This window comes from Coturnix japonica, chromosome 28, assembly GCF_001577835.2.
Source record: "Coturnix japonica isolate 7356 chromosome 28, Coturnix japonica 2.1, whole genome shotgun sequence".
Taxonomy (NCBI): domain Eukaryota; kingdom Metazoa; phylum Chordata; class Aves; order Galliformes; family Phasianidae; genus Coturnix; species Coturnix japonica.
The window spans coordinates 1,432,001-1,453,392 of record NC_029543.1 but is presented as its reverse complement, the minus strand read 5'-3'; the positions used below and the strand labels follow the sequence as shown (position 1 = coordinate 1,453,392).

At 54.9% G+C, this 21,392-nt stretch overlaps 1 protein-coding gene and 1 long non-coding RNA gene across 2 annotated transcripts; one reads left to right on the top strand and one right to left on the bottom strand.

Annotated features, from left to right (window-relative positions):
* Positions 1-519: 519 nt before the first annotated feature.
* LOC107325679 lies at positions 520-2,488 on the bottom strand. Its single transcript, XR_001559741.2, has 3 exons — positions 2,073-2,488; positions 1,724-1,809; positions 520-1,625 (listed from the first exon to the last, which is right to left on the bottom strand). It is a non-coding gene; the product is annotated as an uncharacterized LOC107325679 (long non-coding RNA).
* Positions 2,489-4,881: 2,393 nt separating this feature from the next.
* ONECUT3 (one cut homeobox 3) lies at positions 4,882-20,959 on the top strand. The gene is made up of 2 exons (XM_015886788.2): positions 4,882-5,960; positions 18,715-20,959. The coding sequence occupies exons 1-2, from the start codon at positions 4,928-4,930 to the stop codon at positions 19,005-19,007; spliced, it is 1,326 nt and encodes a 441-aa protein (XP_015742274.1). The 5' UTR covers positions 4,882-4,927; the 3' UTR covers positions 19,008-20,959.
* Positions 20,960-21,392: the final 433 nt, after the last annotated feature.

Here is a 21,392-nt window from a genome sequence, read left to right as displayed (position 1 = left end):
GGGGGGAGGGGGAATAGGGGGGGGGGAAGGAGGGGAAAAAGGAGGGGGGAAAAAAGAATGGGGGAAAATGGCAGCTCGGAACACGGCGAAATTCGAGCTTTTTTCTCTGCTTTTCCCCCGAAAGCCCCGACGGGGCCGCGCTGCGCTCAGGGTGTAAAGTTCAGCTGTGAACTCCTGAAAACAAACCGCGGATGGAAGAGGTGCCCGGAGGTCCCCGCTGATATCAACCCCTCCTCCATGGGGGGAGCAAAAAGGGGGGGAGGGTCCCGAGCCCGGCCCCGTCCCGGAGTTCTACGTGGGAAACCACAGCGTGTGACATCGAAAAGAGAACACGGGGGTCCCAAACAATCCCCCCCGCTGTGGGATATCGGCTGAGGGTCCGACCCCCAGCCCCCCATAGCACTGCAAAGCGGTTTGGGGGCAGCTCCAAAGTTTTATGGCGAACGAGAAAAGTGGGCAGAGAGCGGAGGGGATGGGGAGGGGGTGGGGGAGATTGGGGGGGGCGGCTTTGCCCGCATCCCCCAGTGTTTCTTTCCCCCCTCGTTGAGGGGTTTTTCCCCTCTGCCAACAAAAAAAAAGGGTGGGGGGTTGTGATGGGGGGGGGGGACACCCCGGTCTGCTCCTCTCCTCTGGACGCGTTTCTGAGGAGAGAGGGAATTATTTCCAGAGAGAAGAAACTCCAATTACGACGAAAGGGAAAGGGAAAGGAAACGGGAGCGGAGCGGAAAGGGCCTGAAGTTGAGGCTAAAAAGAAAATGTCTCAAGGAAATGAATAGAGAAAGAAATCTAAAAGATAAATAAAAGCCGATTCCGAGGGCTCGAACGGGCACTATGGGGGGAGAAAAGGGGGTGGGGAGGGGGAGGGCAGTGAGGGGGTGCGGGGATTTGGGAAGGAGGAAATAATCGGGGGGGAAAGGGCTGAAGGTCCCCCCGGCCCCACCGCCCCACTCCTCCCCGCAAAGCCCGAAAAGCCGAACGCAGCGCGGTGACATCGGGGGAAAAAAAACAGTCCCGATAATAAACCAGAGCGAAAGGATTTGGGACAGAACGCAGGAGGAGCTGCGCTGCCCCGGAAGGAGCTGCGCGGTTTTTGCGCTGTTTTTGCGCTTCTCTGCGGGGGCTGCGGAGCGTCTGGTCGGGACGGAGCTGAGCGACCCGAAGCCCATTTTCCCCTTATTCCTCTTTAAGAACTCCAAAGCCAGGAGGAACTTCTGATTTCTTTCTACCTCTTATTCTTATTATTTAGGATTTTCCTGCCTTGTTTTTTGTTCGGGAAGCGAAAGCGTTCGAAATCCCCTTCCAGAAGCCGCATCAAAGTCTCTTTTTTTTCCCGAAGCTATCGATTGCAAAAGTCTTATTTAAACCAACACATTTGAGTTTCTCACATTTTAAAACATCATCTGGGGCCCATTGTATGGAAAATCGATTAGCAGAAATTGCCACGCTCTTCGCCTCCCGCTTGATTGTTGTAAAATCGAGACATCCATAGGCAAAGGGTGGGCTGGGAAAGATTTGGGACCGGAATGAAAGGGCTCGCGAGGAATCCATAGGCACTGAATAATTCACCTGCCAGGCGATGGGGCTGTTGTTTGGAAGCCTTTAAGAACTTTAAGGAAGTTGATCGCCTATAGGGGAAGTGAGTGCGGGGCGGTGAGGGGTTGCTCGGCTCCCTCCCGTGCGTGGCACAACAAAACCCGTGACACAAAAATCCCCTGCGCGGTACCTGATCGCTGGATGCCATAAATCTCACCCTCAGGTGCTTCTCCGCCTCTTATTTGGGGCCGCGTCGTTTTGCCTTTCGGGCTCTTCCTAAGGCGAAATGAAGGAGGGAAGGGGGGTAGGGATGGAGGGTGTATGGGGGGGGGGGGGAGAAAGATGAAAATTGAGCGCAGAATAAAAATCGCCGAAGCGCAGCAGCGCTGAACACGGGGGCAGCGCTGGGTACGGCAACCGAAGGGCTCCGGTGAAGGAAGATGTATTGGGGTATGGGGGGGGATGAGGGGGAGCCCACTCCGCGCGTGGGGCAGCACAGGGAGAGCGGAGAGCGGCCGAGATCCCATTTGCGCACTTACCCCCAGAACCGGGCGGCTCCTCCGGAGGAACGGAGGGAATTAAAGAGAGAGGAGAGAGAGCTCGGGAAGGGAAGGAAAAAAAAGGAGGAGAGGGAAGGGATCAATAGCATCCAGCTGTCGAATGGATGGGAAGAAGGGGAGAGGAGCCGGCTCCGAGATGGGGCACCGAACCCGAGCCCAACCCTTCGGATTCGGGGCGCTGCCGGGTCGGGCCGGTGGGGACGGAGCGACGCCTGACGGGACCCCCCCAAGTACCGACAGCGGTTCGGGCCCCCCGAGCTCTGCCCCAAAGCCTCTCACCCTAATGATATTGCATCGATCGGGGAAGAAGAAGAGCAGGGGGGAAGTGGGAAAGGGGGGGGTGGAGGGGGGGGCTGGAGCGAGGAGCTGCCGCATTACTCAATTATGTCGCACTAATTACTAAAAACTCCTCTCTCTCTCTGTCTTTCTTCCCCCCCCCCGACACCCCACCCCCCCCGTTGTTGTTTGCTGGGTGCAAAGCTCGGCTCAGGGCAGAGTCCAGCTCCTGCCACGGGGCCCCCGGTGCCGCCTGGGGGTGGAGGGGGGGGCGGTGGATTGGGTTTGGATCGGTGGGCGGTGCGGCGGTGCCGGGTCTGTGCGGGACGTGGGGCAGCTGCAGGGATGGATGGATCCATCGATGGGGCGGTCGATGCTCCATCGCCATTATTACAGTCAATGAAACCGTTTCAGACGTGGCTGCTTCATCCCTTGTTTGTTCCGTCCTTCTCCTCGCCGTGCACCTTTTATTCTCCCCATATCCCTTGCATCTCCTGCCTGGTTCTGGTCCCTCACATCCCATCCCTGCAAGGAAGCCCTAAAACCAAACCCTGATACCAAAGGCACCCAATGGCAGGGAAGGATTCCTTGCAGATGCCCATCCTGGCCTGGCCCATCTCTGGACCCCATTATAAGGGAGATAAAGTGTGACAAAAACTGCCCTTTTCCCCCCATCCTTCTAACCCAGGACCCTCTGCTCTGCTGCTGCCCACATCCCATGGACTATATGGGGTATATGGGACGGTGGTCTTTGCACTCGAGAGGAAGAGGAACAAGGGAAATCTCATCCCCAGTTCAGAGAAGGAATTTTGCCTGCAGAGGGATGGGGTGGGATGAGATGAGACAAATGGGATGGGATGGGATGGGATGGGATGGGATGGGATGAATGGGATGAGGTGTCTTAGGATGGGATGGAATTAATGGGACGGTTTGGGATGAGTGGGATGGGAAAGAATGGGATACAATTGGAATGGAATCAGATGAGATGTGGCCAAATAGGGTGGGATGGATAAGGTGGGATGAAATGGAATCAGATGAGATGCAGTGGAGTGATGTGGAATGGATGAGGTGAGATAGGATGCATGTGACCAGATATATGGGATCTGATGGATGGAATCAGATCGGATGGCACAACGTGGCACGGAATAGGATGGCTGGGATGGTTTGGGTTAAACTGTTGTGTGGGATGGGATGTCACAGTGCTGGAGACCCCAGGCCCACCCTGAAGCCCCCCGGTCACCTGCAGTTTGGTGGTACCAGGAAGGAACGCTCCAGAATAACCCACCAAGGGCAGGTTGTGGGTTTGAGGTTTGCAGTGTGGTTCAATAAAGCTTTGGAAATCATCACATCATGGCCTGGGGGACTCAGCATGGCTGGAAATGGAGGTGCTGGGATCCTGTGTGGCACCAAATGGTGCCGGGGAGGGCACTGGGTGCTGCCATGGCCTAAACATCAGCTCACATCATTCTGCCTTCCTGCTTCTTCCCATCTTCCTCCCCCTCCTTTCCCTTTTATCTCTTCTCCATTCCATTTCCCCTCTCCCTTTCCCTTGTACCTTTCCCTCTATTCCCTTTTCCTTGTTCCTTTATTTCCCTTTCCCTATTTCCCCCTTCACCACCACCACAGACCTCCCTTCCCCTTCCCCATTCCCACCTCCAGCTCCAAAACACCACTGCAATCCTAGGAGATTGGGGGGTGGGGGGAGAAGAGGGGGTGTGGGTTGTGTGGGGACACACATAGGGACAGACAGATGAGTTTGGGGGAGCAGGAAGCAGATGGTTTAGCGGGGCTGCAGCCAGAAGGTAGAACTGGAGGGGAAGGGTTGGGAGAGGACATAGGGTGAATGTGGGGGGGGATATAGGGATAAAGAAGGAAATGAGGGGGGGGGGCACCGGGGATAGGCACTTTGAGGGCAATGGGGGACTCATCCAGCTTTGTGCTCTGGGATTTAGGATAGTGATCACCCAACTCGAGGTGGGGGTCAACTGAGTGATATGGGGGGGTCACCCTATAGACGGGGGTCAACCCAGGGGGTAGGTCAGCACAGTTGAGGGGTTCCCCGTGGGAGGAGCGGTGCAGGTGCTGCTCTGCTATATCCCCCCCCCCAAATTCCATCCCTCCCCGGTGCGGTGCTGGGGGGGGGGGGGGGGGGGGGGTGGGGGGGGGGTACGGGGGGAGGCGGGGCTGTACTGACGTCACGCCGCGGCCCTGAGCGAGGCTGCCGGGAGCCGGCGCCGCAGCCGCCCCGAGCTCACGCCCCGCACCGCTCCGCACCGCACCGCACCGCTCCACGCATCGCTCCACGGGCTCCTCGCAGCACCGCACCGCACTGGGGCGGGCGGGAGCTGCTCATGATGCTGATCTGAAAACGGAGCGAGAGAGAGATCGATCCCCGAAAGCAGGAGTCTGAATTAATCCGGGGAAAAGGGGAAGGGAGGAAAAGGGAGGGGGGGGGGTGGAGGAGGAGAGAGGGGCAGGAGGAGGAGGTGGAGGAGGCAGGAGGAGAGGAGGGGGTGGGGGAGGAAGGCAGCAGGCGAACAGGCAGCGGCAGAGCCACCATGGAGCTGGCGATGGAGAACCTGGGCAGCCTGCACGGCGTCCCGCACTCGCAACCCGCCGAGCTGCTGAGCCCCGCACACGGGAGGCAGAGCTCGCACCGCAACCTGGTCCCGCACGGGAGGCCGGCCATGGTGTCGGGTATGGCATCCATCCTGGAAGGGGGGGATTACCGAGCCGAGCACAGCCTGGCGGCCCCGCTCCACCCGGCCATGAGCATGTCCTGCGAGTCGCCGCCCGGCATGGGCATGAGCGGCACCTACACCACGCTGACCCCGCTGCAGCCGCTGCCGCCCATCTCCACCGTGTCCGACAAGTTCCACCACCCGCATCACCACCACCATCACCACCATCACCCGCACCAACGCCTGGCCGGCAACGTGAGCGGCAGCTTCACTCTGATGAGGGACGAACGCAGCCTCGCCTCTATGGGCAACCTCTACAGCCACTACCCCAAGGACATGCCGGCTATGGGGCAGCCCCTCTCTCCTCTCCCCAACGGGCTGGGCAGCCTGCACAACGCTCAGCAACCTCTGACTCCGTACGGTCCCGGTGGCCACTTGCCCAACGACAAGATGCTGTCGCCCAACGGCTTCGATTCTCACGCCGCGATGTTGTCCCGGGGTGAGGAGCACCTGGCCAGGGGTTTAGGAGCCCCCAGCTCTGCCATGATGCCGCCCCTCAATGGGATGCACCCTCACGGCCACCCTCATCCCCAAGCCGGGGGTTCTCTGCTGGCAGAAAGGGATCGCCAGGCCTCGGCCAGCGGATCTCAGAGCGGAGGATCGGGGCAGGTGGAAGAGATCAACACCAAAGAGGTGGCACAAAGGATCACGGCCGAGCTGAAACGTTACAGCATCCCGCAGGCGATCTTCGCACAGAGGATCTTGTGCCGTTCGCAGGGGACACTGTCGGATCTGCTGAGGAACCCAAAGCCCTGGAGTAAGCTCAAATCCGGCCGGGAGACTTTCCGGAGGATGTGGAAGTGGCTGCAGGAACCCGAATTTCAAAGGATGTCTGCGCTGAGACTCGCAGGTACAGACCGAGGGGATACGGAGGGGATGGGGGGGGGAAATGGGGGGGAAATGGGGGCTTGGGGGGGTGTTACACGCGTGGGGATCCCTCGCACACACCCGGTGGGGTTGTGGGGTTGTGGGGCTGGGGGTTACGGAGCTGCGTAAAGGAGGAGAAAGAGGAAATCCTAGAGAGGAAAAAAGGAGGAAATCATATAGAAGGAGGAGGAGGAAATCCGAATGATCCGTCACCCCCCCCCAATATACACACACACCCCTCTGCCCCCAGGCTGCACCTGACAGCGATGGGAGCATTGAAGTGCTGCTCCCGTTGGGAATCGTTCCTCGGTTTGGACCCGTCACCCCTTCCTTCCTTCTTTCCCCACCCCCAAAACCCCGGAGAGCTGCCGACAGCCCCCGGGAGCAGCGATGTGTCCGATCCAGCACCGGGGAAACAGCGATGTAACACGGGAGGGGGGCGAAAATCGGGCGGAGGATGGAGGGGGGGGGGTCTGAGTGAGGCTGTGGTGAAGCTGAACCCGGCGCTGGGCCGAGAGATGCGCGTTTAGTGGGAGTGTGGGGGAATAAAGGCAAAAAGAAAGGAAAGAAAAGGGAAAAGAAATGAAAGGAGAAAAGGAGAATGAAGGTTGAGGGGGGGGAGAAAGGGAAGGGGGGAATGAGGAAAAGAGGAAAACGTTTTCTTTGCGGATCAGTGCAGGGCTCGGCGGGGGATCGTTCTGTCTCAGCCCGGAGCTGGGCCGAGAGATGAGGGTTTGGTGGGGGAAATAAATGGAGAGAAAAGAAAGGGGAGTGGGAGGGGGAAAGGAAATAAAGGGGGAAAATATGGGAAGAGGAAAGGAGGGAAAGAGGGGAAAGAGAGGGAAATTGAGGGGGGGAAAGGGGGAAAATAAAAGGAAAATGGGAAGAAATGGAAAGAAAAATAGAGAGGGGGAAAGGGGGGAAAAAGAGGGGAAAGGGGGGGAATAATGAAAGCGTGTTCTGTGCTGTTCGGTGCGGGGTCGGCTGCGGTTCGTTCTGCTTCAACCCTGAGATGGGCCGAGAGCTGAGGGGGAAAAAGGGGGAAAAGGGGGAAAAAAGGAGGAAAAGGGGAGAAAAAAGGGGGAAAATGAAGGGGAAAAAAGGAAGGAGGGAGGAGGGAAAAAGGGGAGGAAGGACTAGAGAAAAAGGGGAAACAACAATAACTAAAAGGCGTTTTGTGCGCGGATCCGTGCGGGGCTCGGAGGGGTCCCGGCGGCTGTGGGTGAGCGGTCGGAGGGGTCGGAGAGCAGCAGTGATGGCCCCACATCTCTGCTCTATGGGGTGGTCATGGGGTGACTGTTTAATGGGGGTTTTGGGGGGGGTCCGCACCGATCTCCGCTCCCCGCCGGCCTCCGCAGCCGTTATTTATGGAAGAGAGCGGCGTTCATATGTATTTAGCGTAATTCAGTTGCTCTTTAATTAGGACAGGGTAGTGGCATCTTTTAGTTCCAGTCGATGCCCTATTGAAAAGCAGTTAATAGAATGCAAATTGTTCCCGGCTTTACAAGGTTCTGGTAAATAAAGATTTAAACACTGCCATTTAATGCCCCACTTTGTTGGGGCTAATTGAGCCCAAATCTGAAATAATAACAGCGATGGAAACGAAGGAAGGTTCGGGGAATTGGGGGGTTTATTGGGGCCGGGAGATCCGCTCTATATCGGTGCGGTGCCGGTGGTGCCGTTGGGGTTCGGGTTGTGCTCCGCTCCTCTCCGCGTTGTCGGGGTTTCGAATTAGGATTTCTTCTCTTTAAAATGGTTTTGAATTCCCAGAGCCGAAAAGAAGTCCCGGAAATTGAAGGGAAAAAATATATATATATAAGAGAAAGAAGAACAACAACAACAAAAAAAGAGGGGTAATGAATAATCCGCCGTTCTTCAGCTTTGGGTTCTTTTCCTTCCTGCGAATACAAAACGAAACAGAACCAAAAAGACACCAAGGCGACGCTCCTTGCGATGAATTCAGCTCCGTTCGGCTCCCACAATCCCAGCAGGACCAGGCTCTGCCCCACAGAGCCGCCCCACCGAGGATCCGGACCCGACCTCCGCACCTTCCCGGACCGGGGGGATCCCCCCACGTCGTCCCCCTCTTTGTTCCCAACCCCCGGCCCCGCTGCCGCCCCGCTGGGGCTCGGTTTCGTTTCTCTTCTTCCTCATAGATCGGATCGGAACAACCCTAAAAGCGCTCCTGGACGGCTGATGGGGGTCAGGGACCCACCGGGATGTGGGGCTGGGGGAGACCGTCTGTTCAGAGGGACCCCACGGTCGTTCTCGGCCTCGATCCCCGTCGGTGCGGCCGCACCTCGGTCCCTCCAACTGCGACAAACGCGGTTATAGGGCGGGGGGCTGCCCCATATCCCGCACTGCGGTGCTGGGGGGTGGCACAGGACCTCGACCCCCGCACTGTGCGAGGGGAAAATGAATTCCAAGCGGGTTCAGGAGTGAGCCCGATGTGTTTGTCCGAGCCAGTAAATCCGGGATCGATAAACACGCCGGGCCCCGAGATCTGGCAATTGCGGCTTTTTTCCTCTTTCCACTCCAATTCCCCCTCTCGCCTCCCCGTGCGCAGATGATCCATTAATTATTCAGGCAGAAGGGGGTGAGTTGGTGGGGGGGGGTCCGGTGCCGGAGGGGACAGCGGCTCCGCTTCCCCCCGAGGGGCCACATAGAAATACGGGTGGGTGCCCGTTGGGCAACATCTGGTGGGGCCCGACCCGACCCGGTTCGTGGGGTCCATTTCGATGCTCCAACAGCGGCACTGTTCCCCCCCAACTCCCCCAGCTCACAACGCAGCTCCGAAAACTTCTTTTCCCCCTCTCCGAGGGGTCCGTGCGCTCCGAATCCCCCCCCCTCCTTCCCCCCTCGTCGCTACTTTTAGGGGTCCCATATTCACCGCAACCCAAAATAAAAGACCCCACGGCACCGCGCAGCCATCGGCTCCCATTCCATCCCATAGTGTCCGTGGGCAGTGGGTTCTCCCCCCGGCCCGGTGTCTGCATCCCCTCTCTCCCCCTCCCACCACTCAGCTCCGTGGGTGCCGGCACCCATAGTGAGCTCCCACTCTACGTGCCCATGGGTGCGCGGATCCCCCTCCCCTCCACTCCTCCATCCCCACCCTCAGCGCTCTCAAATCCTCTCTTGGAAATGACCCCAAAGAGAGAAAACATCGTTACGGCCCTTTTAACATCGGCTCGAAACTCGGCCGAGAATTCACCGCCCCGCGCTGCTCGCGGCTCCGTGCGTAAAACTCGGCCGCTTCCACGCAGGATTCGAGCCGTCCGTGGGGGCAGCGCGGTTCCGAATGGGCCGATCCCGGCTCTGTTCCATCTCTGGACGGAACCGCCGTTGGCTGCGGGCCGGGATTGAGCTGAGAGCTCCGTGCCAACATTCGTTTTCTTCGTATTTTTTCCCCTTCTCTCTTTCTCGTTTCTTTCTTTTTTACCCCCCATTATATTTTGTTTTTCGTTTTCCGTTCTCTCTTTTCTTTCTCTTTTCGTTTTCCTTTCGTTTTCTTGTGTTTTCTTCATTTCTTTTCGTCTTTTATTTTTCCTTTCCTTTCCTTTCCTTTCCTTTCCTTTCCTTTCCTTTCCTTTCCTTTCCTTTCCTTTCCTTTCCTTTCCTTTCCTTTCCTTTCCTTATTTTCCCCCCCTTTTTTTCCCTGTCATTTTCTCTTCTTTCTCTATTTCTCTTCTCTTCTCTTCTCTTCTCTTCTCTTCTCTTCTCTTCTCTCCCCTTCTCTCCCCTTCTCCTCTCCCCTTTTCTCCTCTTCCCTTTTCTCCTCTTTTCCTCCCTTTTCTCTGTTTTCTCCCCATCTCCATCACCCCCCACCAATCACCGTTTCTCTTCAAGGAAAAAGAAAAAGGAAACCAAACCAAAACCAGCACAAAAAACCCAAACCCTGCGAGCAGCAGCTCGGGGCCGGGCCAAGGCAAAGGGCCAGCAAATGTATGAGAGCTTTGGCAACAGCAATAATGAATGCCGCTAATTAACACAGAACTGCCCGAACAAGGCACGAGGACGCGAAATATCCCAGCCCTGAAGGGTTGTTTCCATTCCAGCTTTGCTTAAACCACTTCGGACCGAGCAGCGCCGGAACCATTCGGGGAACCGGGGGGCGATGGGGGCAGCTCCGGGGGTCGGGGGAGTTGATGGGGGGGGGGATCGTTTCGCTGATGTAAAAGGAGGGGAAGGGAGCGTTTGTGGGCACGGGGAGGGACGGCGGCTTAGAAATGGTGAAGGGAAAAGGAAGAAAAGGAGAAATGGACGGATTTCGGCAAGGAAAGAAAAAGAGAGAGAAAAAATAGAAAAGAAAGGAAAAGGAGAAAAGGAGGGAGAAAAAAGAGAAGAAGCGGAGAAAAAGAAAAAATGTTTAAAAAAAAAAGAAGAAAAGAATAAGGGAAAACTCCCACCCCCAACCCCGCTTTATTCGGGTTTTTTTTCTCCTTTTCGTTCCCATCCGGGATTTCACACGCTGACAACCGGAGCTGCCCCTCCCGTCGGCTCCGCACCGCCCCGCACCGCCCCGCACCGCACCCGCACCCCTTATCAGGGCCGGGGCCGCCTCGCTCCGCCCGCAGCTCCTTCTGTGTTTGCTCCTAATCTGCGCGTCAGAAGGGGCCAATAAAGCTCCGCCGGTTAAACATTAAATCCTCCCTCTCCCCTCTTTCCCTACGAGGAAACGAAGCTCCGGCCCCACAGCCCCACAAAACACCCCCAAACCCCTTTGGATCTGCCCCCCCCCCCAACACATCACCCCCCAAACCCAAACTCCGCTTGATGGGAACCCCAAATCTCAACCCACTTTGACACTCACCCCCCTCCCCTTTAACCAGTGATGTTTTAGGGTCGTGGATTTGGGTCGGATTTGGTGTTTTCTGGGCATAAATGGGTGACTTTTATATTTGCTCCCCACCGAAACCATAGAGGAGAGTGCAGAGGGTGGGGGGGGAGATAACAGAGAAGAGAAAACTCTCGCAGTTGACCTTTGAATCAATGTGAAAAACCTCATTTAACTGATAAGTCTTGAAAGGCCCAGGACTAATTTGAAAATACATCTATTAAAACCCCATTGAGAGGCGCTGGGTGTGCGACGCGGATTTCCTGGCGTTGGCCAAATAATGGGGCTTCAACCCGAAGGGAAAAGGAGAATATGAAGGGATAAAACAGTAAATATATACCTAAGAAATCCTCTTTTATTTGGTATGGAAAGGGGGGAAGATTTATGGTGTATTCCTGCTGTAACTGAACGACTGCAAATGGGGTATTGGATTCTCTTTTCTCCTCTGGATAAGAAATCCAATGCTTTCTCATCCTGCTCGCTTGCATTGAGGAGTGGGTTGGGGTCTCGGATGTGTGTCCGTCACATAAGGATGGGTGTGGGGTTGGGGTTGAAGTTGTGGGGGGGTTTGTGAGCTGTGGGTTGGAATAGGGGGGAGGATGGAGGTGGGGGAGCAGAGCTGCCATCTCCTGCACTGGGATCAGCACTTGGGTGCAGGAATTCTCCTCCACTCTGCTCTATAGCAATGCCTGGAACCAAAAATCCCATAAGAAAACCTCGCTGGCAACCAAAATTCCCATTGCAGAGGCTTGGCACGGCCACTGCCTTGCAATGCAAGCCAAAAAAATAAGAGGAAAAAGGAAAAAACCAAACCAACGAGAGCTTGCCAGATCCACAGCAATGTGGGATTTGGGGCGCAGGTTGGGGTGGGCTGCATTCCCTTCAGCATTTGGGGTGTTTAGGGGTGTATTTAGGGGTGTTTAGGGGTGTTTAGGGGTGTATTTAGGGGTATTTAGGGGTGTTTAGGGGTGTATTTAAGGGTATTTAGGGGGGTATTTCACACCGTTCTTTCCCAATTCCCCCATGTTTCTCAGCACATTTCGATCCATCCCCATCTCAGTTTGGATCCCAAGGAAGAGGTCAGGTTTTTGATCCACCCAGGATGGGATTTTGGGCTCTGCCTCCAAACCAACACAGCGACCCAAAGCTCCAACCCCACAGCTTCAGGGGTGCAAACCTTGCGAGCAGCGAGGCTCAAAGTGCATTTATTACGGGGCAATCGAGTGGTGAGGTTTGCTGATTAAAGGGAAATTCAACATCTCGTTAATACCTCGAATGGTTCAGATCATCTCCTGCAGGATGGAAAGCCAGGCAGGGGCGGACGGGAGGAACGGATGATGGATTTAAGAGTATTTTGGGGCTGTTAAAATATAGCAAGGCAAAAGGAGAGCGGGATTGTCTCGCTTTGAAAGGAGGGGACGGGACGTTGTAAAGGGTGGGGATCCCATTGAAATATGCTCTCAGCATTGAAAGGCAAAGACGTTCACATGGGCTGCTGGGATTTCAGGAGTGATCTATAGGCTGTATCCGTAGCCTGGTGTCTGTGTAGGTAGGGATATACACTACTGCGGTGGCTCCTGCGGCACAAAGGAGGTTCAGAAGTCAGGTAAAATGGACTCAATGCGTTTTGCAGGCAGGGAAGTTCAAGCCTGGAGGGGTTTGCTTGGCCATAAAGGGTGCATGGAGAGCTGAGCTCCGTTTGGGTGCGACGTGGGCAGGGATGCTGCAGGGATGCTGCTGTTTCTTCCCCCCCCAACTATGGGTACCACTTTGTGCCCCATTGCTCACACATCACTGATTCCTTCACTTGCTTTCCCCCAGGGTTCAGCCTCCAGGCTCTGATCAAACTGATTCCCTCTGGCTTTTACTTTGGGAGGACAAGGTGTGAGTGTGAATCCCCCATGGGGAAGCAGAGATGCCCCCACTGTTCCCTCCCTGGGACCCCAGTTTATAATCCAATCCTTCAGAAAGCACAAAAAGGGACCTGGACCCACCATCCTGGCCCAACACCTGGAGCCAATGGGTTTGGTTTTGGTCCCCACGAAGAGCACAAGTGATGGCTTTGCTATGGGAGCATCCCCACATCCCTCCTGCCTCAGTTTCCCCATCTGCACCCTGGCAACACCAGGACTTCAAGGAGTGTATTAAGAGAGCTGGGTTATTAAACCTGATGAACCCTGCAGTGCTTTGTAAGAGGGCAAGTCCTCCAGTAGGAAGATTATCTGCAGGGAGTGATGCCCCTGTGTGGGATGTCACGCTACCCATGGCTGATAAAGAGCAGGTAATGAGCAAACTCTCTCCATTAGGGCTAAAATTGCAAATGTATTCGGGGCTGCTGACGGGTGATGGTATCAGGGGCTGACAGAGATAGCAGCGCTGCTGCTCTGCAGTCAGTCCCATTGCAGAGCTTTGGATGGAGGGCAGAGGGATGGAGGTGGGTGGTGATGTGGGGGTTGTGCTCCCAAAGCTCCCACCATAGGGTGGGGGTCCCATCCCAACCCCTTTTAGGTTGGGATGGAGGAGCTGTCTGTGTTCTCAGTGCCCTTCCTGCAACAAAGCTTGGATGAAAGGCTCTGAAAATGGACCCACGGATCAATGCTTGTCTGAGAGCTTCATTTCTTAATTTATTATTATTATTATTATTATTATTTTCTGGGCTGGACTTGATGGATTTGGCACCATTTCTGCCTTGGAAGGGTTCGCTCAGTTCGCTCATGGCCCCAAGACTCTGATATGGTGAAACATAGGATCCTCCACTGCTTTTGCTCCGGGTTCTGTTCCAAACACATCCCCTGTGATCAACGCATCAATACCACCATCAGGCTGCAAAAACAAGGCATGTTTTCCCTCTAAACCCAATGGTTGTTGAACATTGCATTGATGCAGAGCTCCATCTGAGAGCTGCCACCATCATAGGAGGCAGAAAGGAGCAGCTCAGTGCCTGATTTGGGGCATTTTAGCAGCTTTATGGCTTTCCTTCTCCACTACCTCCCCTATAGTTGGTCAGGATTTGGGTTGGCTCAAAAATGAGGCAAAAAAACACCAAGTTGAGAAACTTTACAACACGTTTCCATCCGCTCAGGTGCACACCCAGAGAAAGAAAGGGAATGGAAGGAAGAGACCCCAGCTCAGTGCTCTCATTCCTTTCCTTCCCTTTTCCTTTCTCTTTTTCCTTTTTCCTTTTCCTTTTCCTTTTCTTTCTTTTTCTTTTTTTCCTTTTCCTTTTCCTTTTCCTTTTCCTTTTCCTTTTCCTTTTCCTTTTCCTGTTCCCTTTTAGCCTTCTTCCGGACCCTGATTTCCGTATTTTTCTTGTTCTCCTTGTTGGCTTTTCTATTCTTCCCGCTTTCCTCGTTCCTTCTCGCTTCCCTTCCCTTCCTCCCTTCCTTCCCGTCTTCTTCCCTTCCCTTCCCTTCCCTTCTTCCCTTCCTTCCCTTCCCTTTCCTTCCTTCCCTTCCCTTCGCCTTCCGCTTCCCTTCCCTTCCCCCTCCCTTCCCTTCCCTTCCCTTCCCTTCCCTTCTCTCTTCCCTCCCTCTTTTTTTACCTTATTTTACCTCAATTTCCCCATTTTTTCCCCCTTTTTCCACAACCCACCCCCACTTCCCATGCAGACCACCAGACCCTACACACCCACCCCATCCTCCACCCACATCCCCCATCCCCATACACCTTCATGTTCCCCTTAGAGCCCCCATTCCCCTTCCCCTCCTCACACCCACGAGCAGCTCCCAGCCAGTCACGTCACCATCAAACTGATGTGCCAGCAATATCCGACACGGACTTAAAGCCACTCGTGGGAGTTTCAATAACATCGATTGCATGGAGGATCAATGCTTCTGCACATCAGCCCCTCCCAGCCCCCCTACACACACAGCACAGGGCAGGAACGTATCCAGTGCTGTGCAACACGGAGGGGCCCAGGCAGGGCCCTGATTGCAAATCCATCCTGAGCTCACCATGATTAATTGCTTCGTTACCAGAAGCAGCAGCTCCTCGTGGGGGTCAGCGTTAAAGGGAACGGTGGAAGCTTCTTTCCATGCTCCCAGTGAGGGATGGTGGGAGACCCCCAACCACCTCAGCCCTTTTAGGAAGGGGGGGATGGGGGTCACACTCAGTGCTGTCCCAACTGGGGTCTATGGGCACATATAGGGCAGTGTGTGTAGTGATATGGGCAGCAATGGGGCAGTGCATACAGTGACCATGGGCACTTATAGGGCAGTGTGTGCATTGATATGGGCAGCAATGGGGCAGTGTTTGCAGTGACAATGGACACTTATAGGGCAGTGTTTGCATTGACAAGGAGCAGTGCATGCAGTGACCATGGGCACTTATAGGGCAGTGTCTGCAGTGCCAATGGGACCCCCCCTGGTCCTCTGTGCCACCCATCTTCCTCTCAGTGGCCCCCTACCCCCCCCCCCCCATGGCATACGGGGGATGGACGGGGATGGGTAGTGATAAGGGAGGCGGAAGTGCCGCCATGTTTCCGCTGGGGGGCGCCATTGCGGCGGGGACGGCACATGGAGCGGATATTGGGGGGGGGGCGGAAGGGACCATTCCCACTTCCGGGGTGGGGGGGAGAGGGTGGGCCCTAAAATGGCGGCGGGGCGTGTAGGGTATTAGGGTGGGGGATAGGGAGATGGTGACCCCCCAGGACCACCCCCCCATCCTATCGCTATTTAATGGAGCAGAAGCTGACCCCCCCTCACCATAACCTCCTTTAGGAGCCATAAGGTGTCCCCTAAGCCCCCCCTTTCTGCAGCCTGTCCCACCCCATTCCATCAGCCATAGGATAACGAGACCTTTCCAGCTCCCATCTGGGTGTATTGCAGCACCCCAATATCATTCTAACACTGAAGGTCCCAACACTGAGCACAGAGCCCCCAGTAAAGCCTCATTGCAGCATCCCAATGTCATCCTAATATTCAGAGTCCCAACACTGAGCACAGAGCTCCCATTGAAGCCTCATTGCAGCACCTTAATATCATTCTAACACTCGGAGTCCCCAATACTGAGCACAGAGTTCCCATTGAAACCTCATTGCAGCCCCCCAATATCATCCTAACACTGAGGGTCCCCACACTGAGCACAGAGCTCCAATTAAAGCCCCATTGAAGCACCTCAATATCATCCTAACACTGAGGGTCCCAACACTGAGCACAGAGTTCCCATTGAAACCTCATTGCAGCTCAGCTCTGCCTTTGGGGTGAAGATGCCACGAGCTCAATGTTGCTCATGATAAAGCCGTGCTTCTCCAAACCTCGCTTTACTCAGAGCTTCAGACCCCGAGCTGTGAGCTCAGCCTTCTCCCTGGGAGCCCCTAAATGCCCCTTTGCACCGCTGAGAGCCGATTTGACAGCGAGAAATAGAGAAAAGCCGGTGGGGTTGGGATGGGCTTTTTTTTCCCCCTCCACCTTCACCTCGCTTGCAGCCAGCGTGCTGGCAATGAAAGCCTCTGGCTGCCTTTTGTGATTCCAACAAATCACCAGCACTTAAGCAAAGTGGGCAGAAAATTACAGGTTGTATTGCAAGTGAATGGAGAGGGAGAGCACGCTGGGGCTGAGAAAACAGAGGTTTGCGGGTATAATAGAGCAAGCGGTGTCTGGCAGGCTGAGGAAGCCTGCAAAGCCATCAGGTATTAGTTAAATGCTTCGCGGAGTTCAAGCTGCGAGGCATAATCGCGGCTCCTGGAACAGCGGCCATTTGATTGTCTCTATTATGTCCCTTTGGAAATGATTTGGGTGTTATTTTGCTTTGAGCTGTCAAGGTTAAGTCAAGGAAAGAGCTCTCCCTCTGGCATGGGGATCGTCAGGAGGTTGGACCCCTCTGCAGAAGCCTTTGGGGGAGGTGGGTGGGATGCCGCTGCTCTCCGAGGTTCTTTCCTATGGATGGAGCTGCTCCTTGGCTTTGCTTTGTGGTTGTTCTGCAGCCAGGTCAGCTCTCTTGGGGATGAGATGCTCATTGGGTTCATGCATGTCCAAAAGGCACGGCCTGTGTGCTGTCCCCTTGTCTGTCATTGCCTCCTTGTGACTCCCCAGCTTCTTTCTGGTCCCAGCTGAACCTGGTGGGGCTGTTGAGGTCTCAGATGCTCACACGTTGCTCAGTGAGGAGGGGAAGAGCTGCATGGTAGGGATGGGTGGACTCAGCAGCTCAGCACTGACTGCCCCCAGAGCACCCCCTGCACTATGGGGAGCCCCCATCCATAACCCCAGTGTTGGTCCTGGTGCTGCAGGATGAGCCAGGGAGCAAACTGTGTGCATGGGGTGTTTGCTGGGTAAATAACATGGCAGCAAATGTGGAAGCACCCCAATATGTGTCCCTGTCCCCAGGCACTTAGAGATGGGACCTGGAGAGCTGTAAGGATGGGAAGGCAGGAAGCCAAAGAGGAGTCACTGGGAGTTTAAGACTTGGAAATATAAGGGATGCGAAGCAAACAAAACCTCCCCGTGTTGACCCGGGCAGGGCTCCAGGCTGTGCCCTGCCTGTCCCCTGTCCTCAGTGCCTTCTGGTGTGGGGGGGGAAGGGGGGAGCAGAAGGACCCTCCGCGGGGGTGCGTGGCTGTAAATAGATCTGACCAGCGTCACTATCGATTTGTGCTGTGCCGAGCTGTAATTAGATGGGGCCGGGGATGGAGGGGGGGGGATGGATGGAGGGAGGGAGGGATGTGCTGGGCTGTATCAACAGGAAAATGAATTAATAAGTAGATAAAATGAGGACAGGGAAATTGGGGTGCGTCCAATGCTGTGCTGTGGGCCACAATCAGTGGGAGGATGGAGGGGTGCAGAGTGGGGTGTTGCTTCTATCCAGGCAGTGCTGGACCTGGTGCTGGGTTGAGGTTTGATAAGCAAGACCCCGATGGTCAACGCTTGCCTCGGAGCTGTGGGTTATTAATGGGTGACTGGCTTGTAATAATTACTTGTAATAATTGAAGCAGGGAAGGAGAAATGTGGCTTTGCAAAGGCAGTGTGCTGGGTGATAGGCTGGTCAGCTCTGCAGCTTCACTGGGATTGCAGCAGGTTCTTCCCATGGGGGCACATTGTGCACACACATCTCACATCACTGTGCACCTACTTGGTGTGTATCTGTGTGGGGCACTTGCCATCCTGCAGGGGTGGGTGCCAGCAAGACAGTGGGACTATGGGTGGGCAATGGGTGGGTAGGTGGGGTGTGGAGATGCAGAAGGATGGGGGGAGGTGGTCTTCCAATTTATTGTTGGGGTGTTTTGGGGGAGGGATGTTGTAAAATGTTTAATTCATGTCTGAAAAGAGAAAAAAAAAAAGGAAGAAAAAAAAAAGTCAACTTTTCTATAAAGGCTTTTTGTTTGTTTGTTTGTTTGTTCTTTTTGCAAGCATCTGACGGTCATAGGGTAGGTTTCCACTCAACCCTTCTCTGCTGGCTGTTTGAGGATGGTGACCCTGGGACAGGCTGCCCCGTGGCCCCATTGGTGCTGCTTTGCAGCCTCTGGGCTGAGGGCATTTTGCTGCTTGGGGGGCTAAGGGGGGGGTATAGGGGAGTGGGAAGGCTCTGCACAGCTGCCTGCTGCTCTGCCCTGGCAGTGGTTTGTTGGGCAGGCAGGAGGTCAGCAAGGCAATAACCAACAGGCTGATGGATGACCCCCATAATTTAGGAACAGAGCAGCCCCTATAGCCAGGCTGTGGGAGCAGAGGTGGTGCAGCCCCGGGGTCAGCAGTAGATGCTGAGATTTGGGATGCTGGGAATTTGGAGGTGCTGGGCTTCCCCAAGGCTTTGCTCTCGCTGCTGCTTGGGAGGCCCAGGGAGGAAGAGGAGGGAGGCAAAGCCAGCAGGTTCCCTGGTTGGAAGGAAGGGCCTGGTGTTGGGAGGCAACCTGCAAGCAGGCCAGGATGGTCAGCACCAATTAATGGCCCTGTTCTCTCTTTTGAACCTTTAGCTTGCAAACGCAAAGAGCAAGAGCAGCAGAAAGACAGGAGCCTGCAGCCCAAGAAGCAGCGGCTGGTTTTCACTGACCTCCAGCGCCGAACGCTTTTTGCCATCTTCAAGGAGAACAAGCGCCCGTCCAAAGAAATGCAGATCACCATCTCCCAGCAGCTGGGCCTGGAGCTCACCACCGTCAGCAACTTCTTCATGAACGCCCGCCGGCGGTGTATGAACCGCTGGCAGGAGGAGCCAGGCACCAACCCTGGGGTCCCCTCTTCTTCTACAAGCACTTTCTCCAAAGCATGATGTCCCCCCAGCCCTCCCTGCCCCTTCCCGGACATCCTCCTCATGACAAAGCCAACTCAGCCACGTGCGCATGCCCCATTTGGGGTGGGTGCTTTTGGGCACTACGAGTCCCCCACCCTCAGCTGGTGTCGTGTCCTGCTGCCACCTCCATCCAGCTTGATGAACAGGGATGGGGGTTGCAGCTGGGCTGGCTCCTTCCCATGGAGGGCTCTGAGGAAACCCCCATGGAGCGTGGGATGTGAGGTGGAGGAGAGGGAAAGGAATTGCTTGGGGATACCTCACAAAGCTTGATTTCACACCCCAGGCAGAGCCCAGTCTTTGGGGACAGGGGCATCCTGTCCCCTCCTGTGCACCCCACAACTTCTGCCTCCACCACAACCACCCTTATGGTTCCCACAGTTTTGGGATAAAGATGGAGGAGGAAATCCAGGAGGTGAAGTTGTGGGGCTGGTCTCTGGTACAGCCCCAGCTTTCCAAGGCTGAAATCCCCATTATTTAAAGGGGAGTAAGCAGGGAAAACACTCTCTGGGTGCCTGGAGGTGACCCCAAGTCTCTCTGCTTACTGAAGCTTTTTGCTCCCCTGAGGCACAGCAGGTTTTCCCAAAGCAGCCGGACCCTCTTCGCCATTGACACGGAGGTGCTCCTCTCCCTTGAAGCTGTTGGAAACCCAGCCAAGGGCAGCCCCACAACCTCCCTCCATGGGCACCTTCCTCTCCCCTTGGAGACCCCCGGGAGCACCCACCCCACTAGACCCCATTCACACCCCAACCCATCCCTGGGTCCTCACAAGCGGCTCCGTGCGTCCGAGCGGCTCCAGCGGCACGGCGGCCGCTCCACCTCGCGTCCACGCAGGTCAAGAAGCACATTTTAGCTACAGAAATCGGGTATTTAAATATATATGAATTGTTTTGAGAGGAGATGGGAGGAAAGACTTGGAACGAAGAATCGCATCTTTCCCGGCAACCTGCTCAGGGCCGGGCTGGCTCCAGCATCTGCCACTGGATTCCTGGTTCACTTTTGGGTTGAGAAATGAACTCAGACAAAGCAGTTTTGTTGGCTTTGTGTCTTGCCCCATCCTCCCCTCCACGCTCACTCTTGCCCTTATTTGTCTTCGTCTCTGTTACCAAAGAAATTGCGAAACCAAAAACCAAACCCAAATCCCTCCCGGGAGGCAACATCAGCGCGGCAGAGAAGGAAAATCCCACGGACCCGGCTGTGAAAAGCTGCGTGTGAGAAAGGGAAAACTTTCTGATGAGCTCGAAAGGGAAGAAAAACCAACAACCCAATGACTTAAACCCCCAACGGGATGAGAACGGAAACCACAACCAAGCAAACTCAACGCAAAGACCGGCAAATTGACCAAAAGGAAAACCAAATGACAAGAGAATTTTTTCTTTTTTCTTTTATTTCATTTCTTTTTATTTTGTGCCAATTAACAACCTGCCTTAACCAATTCTGGAGCGGTGGTACTAGCTTCAAAATGATCGTTCCCTCCGAGCTCTACCATGGTGACTCGTGCCATATGAAAAGCAATCACGAAGGCCAAACCCTTGCATTAAGCCGTCGCCTTGACCCCGCGGGCTCCATGCTGTCCTTGGGGATCAGAGGGGCTGCAAGGGCTGGGAAGGGCTGAGGGAGGTTTGGGGATGGAGGGGAAGGTCCTCCCTTCCAGCCCCTTCACTTGGGGAGAAAAAAAGTCCTCCAAAGCCAACCCAAACACAAAGAAAAACCCAAATAATAATAATAATAATAATGATAATGATAATAATGGGACACTGTTGAATTTATGCGGGTAAAATAGTACCACCTGTGTCCTAGCGCTACGGTTTCTTCGATTCACTTTACTTTGAGAGCGATCTGTTGTGTAACAGGAAGGCACCTTGTTGAAGAGAAGGAAAAAAAAACGGAAAGAAAGACAAAAAAAAAAAAAGTAAACCAAAAAAAGGAAAAAAAAAAAACAACTAACGAAGAAAAGCACCCCCCCAAAAAAAACCCAAATAAATAATGAGGAAAGAAAGGACAAAAGAATGAAAGAGAGAAAGGAAAATACAAACCCTACAAGCAAAGCCCTGACCCACCGCAGGGCTTGGGAATGAATTCTGGGATAGATTTACCAAAGAGCTGATGGGTCGGGTGGGAGGTGGGGGACCAGAGTGGGTTTGGCCTCACACACCAACCTCAACCATCGCCAAAGGGAGCGGATGGGTGAGAGGGAGGAAGAAGGGCTGGGAAGGGGCAGGAGCCAACCAGAACCCAAAGAGAACAACAAAGCGAAGCTCAACCCCCCCCATCCTACCACTCCCCCTCACGATCCGCTCCCCACCACTGGCGTTCCCCCCAACGTTGTTTCTTCTTGTCTTGTCGTGATGTGGTGACGATGGGGGT

Excerpts from the sequence above, each read along its gene's own strand:
- ONECUT3 (XM_015886788.2), top strand. The coding sequence starts at position 4,928 with ATGGAGCTGGCGATGGAGAACCTGGGCAGCCTGCACGGCGTCCCGCAC. Across the intron at positions 5,961-18,714 it reads GTCTGCGCTGAGACTCGCAG|CTTGCAAACGCAAAGAGCAA; the intron begins GTACAGACCGAG and ends TTGAACCTTTAG.